Genomic DNA, 12,479 nt, shown 5'->3' with positions numbered 1-12,479 from the left:
CAGTAATGTCTGATTGGGAGTACTCCTTGATCATTCTCATAAATTCCCTTGCATTATTTGTCTTAGGCATAGATGGCTTGACATTGTCAAAAATTGACATTCTCATCAAGCTAAGACTCAACCTATTTGACCGCTCCCAAGCCTAAAAAAGAGTCTTGTCAGCCTCCGAGCTGATCTCAGTTATGGTTGGTTCACTATCCATAATGATAGCCAAGTCCAACTCCATTACACCCAGTGAGAACTGGATCTGTTCAGACCAATCAGCATAATTCAGCCCGTTGAACTTGACACATCCGTTGCCTAAGGCAAAAGCATTGATATAAGCTGAAATAAGACATGTTCACTCTTTAATGCTTTGAATAAACTTTATGGATTCAAACTATACTTTATTCATGCACTTAATTTATCTTTGGATAAAATTTAAATGCATTAAACCTTCATTAATGATGCCTAATATTATACTTTAATGGGTAATTAATCATACTCCTTAAACATGCATGTTATCTTTGGATAAACGAGCACAAACAAGTATTTTTAAAACTTTAATGTCACTAAATATATGCAATAATCCACCTTTAGGTGATCAAGATATGCATTATAATTAATGAACAAACCCAATTTATTATCCTCATGACATCATAATATTAATTACAAGCAATGATCCACCTTTGGGTGATCATAATATGCTTCGTAATATCATTTTCACTGTTTCTCCCTCGCTCGGGCGAGGGAGCTGTTTCGCCCAAGCGAGAAATTCTCACTCAAGCGACAAAACATTGATCATTACTGTTTCTCTCTCGCCCAATCGAGAGATCCTTGATTAAGCGAGAGGTCCTCGTTTAAGCGCTAATTCAGGACCAAAAAATTTTCGTTACTGTTTCTCTCTCGCCCAAGCGAGGATACTCGCTTAAGCGAGGTTATGAGTTCTGGAAACGTTTACAGATTCATGGTTCTTCGCATACACCGATTTTCGTCATGCATACATCAATCAATTTCGTAAATTCAAGAAATGTCATAATGTCCCTAACCTTGCGCTCTGATACCAATTGTTAGACATTTCAAAACTTTTAGAGAAACTTTACATTGAGCCTTTAATGGTTCACAAGAACCCTTTATTTAGGATCTTGACATTATGACATTTACATGTAATAAATGTGGTTAAGGATTACCTGGTTCCATTGCTATTCTTTGTTGATGCTTTCTTTGATACTGCACTTTCTGGTTGCCTTTTGTTATCACCTCTCCTCCTTCCTTTTATGAGTTCCTTGATGATTAGAAACTCAGTTTCCTTCCTTTATAACACTGCAATGGACTTCCCTTTATGCAACCCTTATTTCTCTCATTCTTTCTATTAGTTATGTTTTTTTCAGATAGAAAAATGAATGAGTCCATTCAAGAATGAATGTTGCCCTCACTTTTTATTCCAATGCATGTTTTTCAGCAGTTATCAAGGAAGTAAACTGCCCATGAAGTGAGAGGGGAGGGAGTTGACAAAACCCCCACTAACCTGATCATTTAATTACCAACCATCATCACATTAGATACTTTCATTCAGATTAGTGACTTTCATATACATGGATCACATTGATTATTAAATTAATCTAACATAATCTTCCTACTTCAATGCCCCACATAGTGGAGCAACTAGTGCAACACCTTCATAGGCAAGATTCAACACAAAACGTCGTTGACATTGGCAAACTTGTGTTCACCATCATGCTCAACATAGGTCTAACAATATATTTTCTAAGGACATCTTAGACCCTAGAGTTTGAGAGCACAAGTGATTTTAAGGATCTTATGTTGAGGATCAAGGAGCACTAGTGAGGTTGTATCTTTATGGGATCTTTAATAACATAATTTACAAATGTACCATAAAGAGAGAGATAGAGAGAGAGTTTTGATGGAAGTATAAAGAGTGATTTCTTACATGTGTTGCATGATTAGTGTGAAAGAATGGAGGGTTCAAATTTCACCATTGATTTTGGTAAACTTTTCAAAAGTATTTTATGGGGTTATCTTCATATTTATATGGTTTGCAGAATTGCAGTACTGATTTTGGTATGCAATTCATTAGTTTGATAAAGACATTTGTATAGAATCTGATATGTGGTACACAACATGTTAAGTAGGTATATGATGAATGTGCTGAATGAAGAAACTATATAATTATGATTTTGTTGATTTTTGGATAGAGAGAAAGAAAGACTTTATGGAATTTTAATTAGAATTAAATATTTTGTCCATCATAGACCATCTTTTGATTGATTTTTCTTCTTGTAAAAATAGAATTTTGGTAACTTTTTTATAAATTTGTTTATTTTGATTTTAATTCATGTTTATAGTTAGGCTAAGTTAAATTCTGATGTATTACAGGACTAAATCTAAAATATCAGCACATTATAAGATATTAAAACATCAAAAATACCAAATCTAAAAAGTGCAATATATAGTGTCATTTAACATTAGAGCAAGTATATAGGACCTACACCAAATATTTTTATTGGACTAGAACACATTTAAGCCTTTTAATTCTCCCAATTAACTACCTTAATTTTTCATTTAGTTGTTTGAGTGCAAAAATTGAAGGATGATCTTGATACTAACCCTGTAAAGCATAATATAAGGACAAGATGCATTCCATTATGCCAAATAACAAATAAAGAACATTTTTATAAGATCTAGAAAAAAAAGGTAACATTCATATGTAAGAAAAGCAATCACTGCATAATACAATCACAATTGAGCTAATTTTTTACCTATTACATATATTTCTTGATTCCTCATCTGGTTAATTGAAATATCACATAAATTGAAATGCATTAATCCCTTGGAAACTGAAAGTTCATTAGCGACTTCTTGCATTGATGGTCTAGATTTTGGGTCAGGCCTCAAACATGCCAATGCTAGTGTTAAAACAAGCACAACATCTTGCATATCTTTTCTAAGAGAAGGAAGTGAAGAACGCGAATCCAATATATCTTTCACCATCATGTTTTGAGTACATGGTTTTGACAAAGATGAAATTAATTCTCTTGGATGGGTACCCATCATTGTTTCTAGAGCAACCACTCCAAAACTATAAACATCACATTTTGTAGTCACAGTCATTGTGTAAGCTAGTTCTACAATATACCCAAGCATTTATATTAAGATATCAATACAATATTGAAGAAATCAGATTTATATGTTTATACAGTCTATTTTTTTGAAAGGCAAACATCATATTATAAGAAAAAATTGTAATTATTTTTGTTCTATTTATTCAAGTGTGAAGTCATATTGAATATGAGGGAATGATTGAAAGAGTTTATAAGTGGAAAATGCTCATAGAATTAAAGTTTTAAGGTTTTTGATCAAGACAGTGGTGTCTCACCTCTGGCTATTCACTCTTCCTATATCCCCTTAGGTGGTAGCAATGAAACTCTCCGGTGGTTAGAGACTCCCAGGTCATGGTGGGACATGGTGGATAAGGGGGAACTAACCTACACTTGAAGGGAAGAGTGTTGATTTATTCAAGTGTGAAGTCTCACATTAGATATGAGAGAAGTAGTGAAAGAGTTTATAAGTAAAATATGCACATGCAAACAATGCCTTAAGGTTTTGGTTTAGGACAATGAAACTCCATAGTGGTTGGAGGCTCCTCAGTCGCGGTATAAAACGATAATTTTCTAGATATAGGTTAAACTAATATAGAGAGAGATAAAGCAAAACTTTACCTGGAGCAATGTATCCAAAGGTGCCAACAACTAGAGTTTGATTAGATAGATCATGATGAAGAAGTCTAGCAGTACCAAAATCAGAAACAAAAGCCTGCAATTCTGAATTCAGCAAAATGTTATTACTGCTTATGTCTCTATGCAGAATAGGTGGAGTACAATGATGGTGCATGTGAGCCAAAGCATAGGCTATATCTTTGATAATATTAACTCTCTTTCTCCAATTCAGTTCTTCAGCTTCATTGTCACTGACCAAGTTATAGAACAAACTTCCCTTTTCCATATACTCATACACCAAAAACATGCACTTGTTATGCAAACAAAAGCCATAAAGCCTAATGATATTTCTATGCCGAATATCTGTCAAAACCTTAACTTCATTGCAAAAGCTCCTATAAAATGATTCATTCTCTGATTCTGTTTTGTGAAGCTTCTTCAATGCAACACATTTACCATTTGGAAGTTGTGCTTTATAGACACTACCATAAGCACCTGTTCCTATGCAATATTTGATATCAAAATCTTCTGTTGCTTTAAGGATGTCTTCAAATGCAATTTTACCATCATAGTTCCAAATTGAGAATAAGTCTCCATTCCTTATGATTCTTCTGTCCTTATTCTTGAACTCGCGATGTTGGTCGCGATAAATGTAATGTCCTCCTCTTACGCAGCATGCGCAAATGAGACAGCCAATTGCGATGTAAATGACAATTCGCTCTGTGAAGTTGAAAAAGGGAGCTATAGAATTGCATAAGTGACCTGTTCTCTTATTATCATTACCAATCAACATTTCATGTCCGTAACGGGAAGCGCAAAAATGGCAACACGTATCATCAAATGAATTGTAAGACAAATCCATGTGTGACACAGATTCTAGTGCCTCGGGTATTCGACCGACGAGGTTATTATAACTAAGATCAAGATAAGTAAGATTGCCAATTTGAGTAGGAATGCTTCCATTTAAAGAGTTGTAGCTGAGTTGCACATAGTTGCAGTGAATAAGAATACCAAGTGGAATGGATCCTTCAAGCCTGTTGTGGGAAATGTTTAAAACTTGGAGTTTGTAAAGTTTTCCAATCCAAGATGGTATAAGACCAGTTATGTTATTATGTGAAAGGTGAAGGTTTTGTAATTGGGTGAGGTTTGCAAAAATATGCACTGGAATAACACCTGAAATTTTGTTATCAGAAAGATCTAAAACTTTCAGATTGATCAAGTGCTCTATTTCTAAAGGAATAGAACCACTTATATCATTTCGAGAAAGATCAAGATTCTGTAATTGAATGAGGTTTCCAAGTGAAGATGAGATTGACCCATTAAACTTGTTTCCACTCAAGTCCATTGTGACAAGGTTCTTCAAGTTACCTAACTCTTGAGGAATCACACCAGCAAAAGAATTGAAAGAGACATTAAACGCGACGAGTTGCGTGAGATTTGCAATTGTGGTAGGAAGCTCACCATAAAGTTGATTACAGGAAAGGTTAAGATGCATAAGACTAGTCAATCTGCTGAACTGATATGGAATTCCACCATGAATAGAATTGTAAGAAATATCAAACATGACAAGTTGAGTGAGATTTACAAGTGTTGAAGGAAGCTCACCATCAAGTTTATTCGAAGAAAGATTCATATGAGTGAGACTTGTCATGTGACTCAAGCTTGAAGGAATGCTTCCAATGAAGTTATTGACACTTAAGTCAAGCGTAACAAGTTTATTCAAAACTCTAAGTTCTTGTTGAATTGCACCACTCATATAATTGTAGGAAATGTCTAACATCACAAGTTGAGAGAGGTTTGCAATTGTAATTGGCAACTTCCCTGTGAAATAATTATGCGACAAGTCGAGGTGTGTGAGCTTCATAAGGCCACTTATTTCTACGGGGATTTCTCCGCATATTTGCATTTCGCTGAGATCAAGATGGACCAAATTTGGAAAGGCAGTGACATTAATATCCCATAAGCAGTGTCCTGAGAGAGAGTAGTTCAGTGGAGTTGAAATTGCAGTAATGCTTCCAACCTCATTGCACACAATACCAGACCAATTACAATGTTTTGTTATGTCTTGGTCACTCCACCAACGACTCGAAAGCAATGCATTTGCCTCTTCATTTAGCAGTGACACTAACAAATTGGATGCTGCTGCTGTGGTTGTAAGGGAAAAAGCAATGATGGTGGCACTAAGGGGAATCATAATCAATATCAAAGTGGAAATTGATAATGTCATGGTAACTACAAATTCATATATTCAATAACACACATTACACATAACACATAGCAGTGATAATACATATAAATACATTGGCCAATGGCCCTACCATGCCAAACATGGCAATGTGGAAATTATGATTTGAGTGACACTTCTTTTCATATTCTGGTCATTAGACCTTATCAGAATCTGTTAATGTTTTTTGTACATGAGATAACATTTGTTGTCCTTCTTTATTTGTGTTGTATTTTTAGAAGTATGTATATATAAAAAAGTTAAAAAGTGAATGAGAGATAAAGATTTGGTAAGAAATATAAACTGACAAATCCTAATATTAAATCTAGGTTTTAAATAGCGGTTGTGATAATGGTTTTGGAAACTTCCAAAACTTTAACGTTTTCCAATTGCTGCTGCGATATGGTTTCAACAACTCCCAAAATCTTAACATATCTGAGTCCATGAATGTCATGGACTCATTTAAAATCTTGGTTCAAATTATGGAACTCTTTAAGAAACAACAAAATTGTTGAAGTGTATGCCATTTTGAATGATATTATAAATTCCTCATATTTTGAGTATAATATTTTTACAATTTGTGTTGATTTTCTACTATACATTTTCACTCTTGCATAATGGTCTTGGATCTTTACAGATAAACAACAACAATTTGGCTGGGAGAAATTGCTTGGTTCCTGTAGCTAGAACTTAAGAACGTGACTTGCATATCAACATGTTCTTAGTCTAACTTCTGGGTCTAACTTATAGACCACGGAAACAAAAGTTGATTGAAGCTATCAATATCAACTTGATATTGAACTTTGGCTCCATTTTGAAATAGTCTAAGTGTGATGTTGCAAAGTTTAATATCCTCATTATGTAGTACATTTATAGTTTTTTTGGTACTACTTATTGGGTAAGAAACTATTTCGGAGTATGTGATTGTCCCTCCCAACAAGTATCTCTCATACGAATCGAACCCTTTACCTTTTGGTCATCCTATGAATCTAGCAAAGTCTTGCACCACTAGACCAACACGTTGTTGGTAGTCCATTTCTAGTTTGATAATAATGAAATGGTGATGGAGTGCAACCAGCATATGGAGAATCTGATTCCTATAAAGATTACAGAGTTTAATTGATTGGAATTTCACAAGTTCTGAATTGGAATTTAATTTTGGCATTGGAATGGTTAAGTTAGTTACCAACTTTATATTATGTACTTGAATCTCATCCGTCCTGATCAATTGAGCAAACAATATGTTTTTCTAAAAGTAAATTATAAGTGGTTTTAATTAATGCTAACTAGAGGGAATATTAAAGTAATGAAATCTCACATCTTGAAAATATGAATGAAGAACTATTTATAATGACTTGGGCAATCCTTTTGTTATGAGTTGGCTTTTAAGATAGAGTTAGGCCCAATTTTTTCAAACATGATAGAGCTCAACTTCCTTTAATAAGTTTTGAGTTCTAAATCAACCTTTATTAGGGTAACAAAATAGCTTTGGCAAAATAATAAGAACAGTCATCACCCAATCTTTTTGCCCTGCTGATTGGAGAACATAAAAAATATAAACTTGGAGTCACATTTGATAAGAATGTGTCCTAAGTTGACATAGTATACCAATAATTATTTTGGGATATTCATCCAGTTATGTTGAAAATAGTATGGAAAATAAAAGAAACATACATTGATCTGTTTGAGAAACTTTCTTATTTTATTTCACACACCATGAGCAAACTTTTTTAAATGAGTATATATGAAATTATTTTTATGTTCTTTTTCATTGCTTTCTAATTGCTGAGAAATACTTGCATTGAAATTGAAGGATATATGTTTGAACTGTATAAGAATACTATTGGACTATTGGCACTGAAACTTGTTATACACGGCACTGGCCAATGTCATTTCCAAGCTGTCATGTGGAATTTAAGTATTCAACAAGTTTGTATTTAGTCTTTAAGGACAAAAGAACCAAGTGTGTTTGTAGTCATGATATATTATGCCTTTTTTTCTGCCCAGTTTGTGTAACATGAAGTAGAGCCGAAAATCAACAAAACCAATGCAATATTTATTCCAAATTCGAATCGTTATTTAGCTGGATAAACTTCATTCATGAACCAAATGAGCTAAATTTCACCTCGCAATTAAACTCGTTAAATAAACAAGCTGAACTTGAGCTGAACAATGTTCGACTAGTTAGGTTCATATGCTAACTCAATATATATTTATATTTATGCATACTTATTATATCATGACTAATGCATTAATTTTTATATTTATTGTTATTATATATATAAACAATTTCATATATATATATATATATGTATCCTTCTGCACTATTTTTTAAAATGAATTAATTATTTGAGATTTTAAATGAACCAATTCGAGTTGAACTGAACAGTTCGTGAACTCTAATCGAGCTGAACTCAAGTTAAAAAAATAACTCGTATTGAACTCGAGTCGAGTTTTGAGTTGAGCAAATTCTTATAGAGTGAGCTTTGGTTCAACTCGATTCGACTTATTTCCGACCTAGATAAAAGGATAATGAACATAAAGAAAGACTTCTCCATGTTGAAGTAATGCAGTGAGATGCGACTTTTTGCAAGATAGAATGAACGTGTGAGATGGGCATTATAGATTATATCACTGAGTAAATGTTAGGGGACAATCACGACCATTGAGGCCATATTGATTGGGAGTTTCAGCAATGGTATCACGACTAATGTGGCTACATGGACTATATTTTCCAGCAATTTTCAATAATTGCAATAAACACAACATAATTGTAACCACATTTTAAAAAACTGCAAACCCCACAATAGTAGGCAACAAAGAATGAAAGATTTGCCTATGTTCTCCTTTCCTATTTGTCTCCTCCAAATTTACTAAGAGCAATGGTGATGCATGTGAACTAGAACTTCAATGTCATTGACTAAGTGACAAAACAAGCTCTCCATTTTTCATATACTCATAAACTAAGAACGTGCAACTTTTTTACAAACAAAAACCATAAAGCCTAATAATATTTCAGTTAAGTACCTCAGTCAATTGCAAAAACTCTTTAAAATATGATGTATTTTCTGATTCTGTTTTGTGAAGCTTCTTCAATGCAACACAATTAAACATTTTGTGGTGAATCAGAATTCCATTACACTAGATCCCTCATTTATGATGTACTTCTATATAATCTCTATTTAGCCCAATCGAAATTATGAAAACTTCTAAAGTGTTGACCCTTAGTCATTTCTATGAATTAATTTGTAGAGCATCAACGCTCTTTCATAATCATTTATTATATTTATAATATGGGAAAAACATATACACACGTAAGTACATGAGTATATCATTCACTATTCATAGTATCACACTCTTATAATATATAAGACATATTAAAACATTGCAGTGAACAATACATTAAGGGTTAGTTTGAGAGTTGGATTTTGGAGGGGAAGGAAGAGAAAGGGAAGGCTTGGGAGTCACCCAAGCCTTCCCTTTCCCTTCATTCCCCTCCAAAATCCAACTCTCAAACTAACCCTAAAGTAACAATTAATAAAAGCCATGTTTGTCTATTTACCTAAACTTAATCAATTGCATTCCTCTTGTTTAGTTCTAGCAATTCCTCTTATTTAGTTCTCCTTAATCTAATTAAAAAGAAAAAAAATATTATAATATTTTTATCATTTTATTTACAATAAAATCAAAAGGAAAAAATAAATAAAAACTCCTCTCTTCATCAATGGAGAGGATCGATTTGGTTCCATACCAAACACAACCATGTGGAAATTATGATTGTTTGAAATCTCCTTTATTTCTTTTGTCAACAACGTAGTTATTTCACATACCCATCTCACACGTTCATTCTATCTTCCACAAAGATACCCTCTTTTCAACAAATAATTTGAGATGACAATGTGCCTTGTTAAAGGGGTATCTAACATTTCTTCTTTGAGACAAATAAAAAGTTGATTAAAGTTATTAGACTCACTCACTTGCTAATTTGCCTTGTTTGTTTTGATAGTTTTTGATGCATCATGATCAAGCATTATTGGTGTCTTGCCATTGTTGAAGACTGAACATTCAGGCTAGTTGATGCACCAATTCCTTGGAAGTTGACCAAGTGCCTTGGGCTAAACAATATGCACTAGTTTTTGTGTCGTTGCACCAAACTTGGCATATCAATATTATTTAGCCTTAAGGGTAGTTGTTAAGTGCCAAAATATTAATGACATGTATATGATTTTAAGACACTTTGTGTAGATTTATGATATAATTGTATACAATTTTCGATAATTTAGTAATCTTGTATTCTTTAGTAATTTAATTATGTGTTGTTGTTTTCAGGGTAAGAAATGATGAATAAAGGATGAAAAAAGAGAAGAATAAGTTTCTGAACAACACAAGCCTCGCCCAAGCGAGGTAATGGTCGCTCAAGCCATAATTCAGAGGAAAATCATTAGAAAGCACTGGTAGCCCTCACCCAAGCGAAGGAGCCTTGCTCAGGCACTATTTCAAGACCAAAAAGCTGATACTTAATGTTTCTCCCTCGCCCAAGTGAGGTGTTCAATTATGGATAGTCAACTTCTCTTGCCCAGGCGAGGTGTTTAGGCGTGGAAAGGCATCTTCTCTCGCTCAAGCGAGAATCTCTAGCTTGAGTGAGAGAGTAGTAGTTAGTGCCTAATATGGGTAGTTCTAAAAAAACCAGTTATCGAAACACTTCTGAAGCAATTCTTGGCACGAAAAATAGGGAGATTAGGATAGAACTCGTGGAAACGATTCTATTTCACATGATACCTTGTATAATTTCATGATTCAAGCATTCTAATAGAGAGAAGAAGTGATTAGTTCTTGCTGAGGGATTCAAAATGTAATCTTCTAACCTTTGTACTCCTGTATTCGATTCCATTGTAATAATTATTTGATTTTGGGAAGTTCATCCCGTTATTAATGCATGAATTTAATTTGCTACTAATTCCTTGTTCTTAGGTTCAAGTTTAATTGGGTTTATACCAAACCTGGATCATCTTCCTTCATACATCATTACTCTAGGAATGGAGAATGATGCATGAATTGCTTTTACATGGAACGTAATGCTAGTTAATTGGTTAAATATTCAAGGAATTGACATTTGAGCAATTATCTAAGGATTTTACATTCAAGGGATTGATGTGAATGATTTGAATGACATGTGCATCTGAATCAGTAACTTCATAATTCACTTGGAATTGAATCCATGGATGTCATTGGGAAAGAATGATGCATTTCGATCCCAGTTTAATTTAGTTATCTTTCGTTCAATTTACGATTTTTCATAACCAAAAGGAAATCTTATAAAAATATCATTGTAAATATTGCTTAACTAATTCTTGTAGGAATTAGTGTAAATCCACTCTGCTCCCTGAGGACGATATCCCGGTACTTTACCGGATTTTATTACTTAGACGATACGGTGCGTTTGCCGTTCCATAAATATCTAACAAGTTTTTTGGCCGCTGCCGCGGAGCAATGAGCGATTAACATTAGTTCTTTATAGAATTTATTGAATGTTGTACATAGTTATTCTTTAATTCTTTGTAGTATAGTTAACCCTTGTGCTAACCTCTGTTGTAGTCTTTTTATTTATGCTTTTGCAAGGTAAAGCTAATGAAGAGCAACTACAGTACAATCCAGAGATTGAGAAGTCTGCTAAAAGCAACCGAAAGAAAGCAAAACAGAAGAGACAACATGGTCCCCAGGAAGCACAGTGTAGCTCTGAATCGGCTATAGTCACTACAGTTTCAGAATCTCAGTCTAAGAAGATGGAGAATATCAATAATGCTGGTGATAATAACCAAAGGCAAAATCCTCCAAGGAGAACACTAGGAGATTATGCCATGTATCAAGGTCCTCGACACTACTCCAGTATTATGATTCCACACACCGCAAGGACAGTAGAAATCAAGCCTGCCTACCTAAATTTAGTCAGTGCTCATCAATTCACGGGCAAGGATTATGGAGATCCATATGCTCACTTGGATAATTTCTATGAGCTAGTGGCTACTATGGGATATTCAGACACTAAGAGGGAAGCTGCTTATATGATGTTGTTTCCATTTTCCCTCCTTGGTGAAGCTAGGGAATGGTTGAAATTACATCCAACCCAAAGCTTAATCACTTGGAGCGATCTGGAAACTAAGTTTTTAACAAGGTTTTTCCCTCCAGCGAGATACGTGCATGCCAAGTTTGAAATCTCTACATTCAGACAAGGTGTTGAAGAGGCTTTTTGTGAGGCATGGGAGCGTTTCCAGGTGTTACTAAGGAAATGTCTCAATCATGGGTTTGAGGATGTTGACCAACTGAATATTTTTGCAATGGGTTGAAGCCGGACACTAAGATGATATTGGATGCCGCAGCTCGTGGCACTATGATGGCAGTTGATGCCGATCAAGCTACTAAGGATGTTGACCAACTAAATATTTTTGCAATGGGTTGAAGCCGAACACTAAGATGATATTGGATGCCGCAGCTGGTGGCACTATGATGGCAGTTGATGCTAGTCAAGCTACTAGAATCAT

The 12,479-nt window shown here is 34.3% G+C and overlaps 1 protein-coding gene across 1 annotated transcript; it reads right to left on the bottom strand.

Moving 5' to 3' along the window:
• Nucleotides 1-142: 142 nt before the first annotated feature.
• Nucleotides 143-5,430, bottom strand: LOC109340409 (probable leucine-rich repeat receptor-like protein kinase At1g35710). Its single transcript, XM_019578100.1, has 3 exons — nucleotides 3,720-5,430; nucleotides 2,760-3,125; nucleotides 143-324 (listed from the first exon to the last, which is right to left on the bottom strand). The coding sequence occupies exons 1-3, from the start codon at nucleotides 5,365-5,367 to the stop codon at nucleotides 143-145; spliced, it is 2,196 nt and encodes a 731-aa protein (XP_019433645.1). The 5' UTR covers nucleotides 5,368-5,430.
• Nucleotides 5,431-12,479: the final 7,049 nt, after the last annotated feature.

Source organism: Lupinus angustifolius, unplaced genomic scaffold (assembly GCF_001865875.1).
Source record: "Lupinus angustifolius cultivar Tanjil unplaced genomic scaffold, LupAngTanjil_v1.0 Scaffold_168_25, whole genome shotgun sequence".
Taxonomy (NCBI): Eukaryota; Viridiplantae; Streptophyta; class Magnoliopsida; order Fabales; family Fabaceae; genus Lupinus; species Lupinus angustifolius.
This window is presented reverse-complemented; position numbering and strand designations above follow the sequence as displayed.

Bases quoted from the DNA above. Each gene is read 5' to 3' on its own strand.
- LOC109340409 (XM_019578100.1), bottom strand. From the start codon at position 5,367: ATGACAAGTCTCACTCATATGAATCTTTCTTCGAATAAACTTGATGGT. The intron at 3,126-3,719 runs GTAAAGTTTTGC...GGTATATTGTAG, and splicing joins CTTTGGATACATTGCTCCAG to AACTAGCTTACACAATGACT. The intron at 325-2,759 runs GTAAAAAATTAG...GTCTTATTTCAG, and splicing joins TCAAGAAATATATGTAATAG to CTTATATCAATGCTTTTGCC.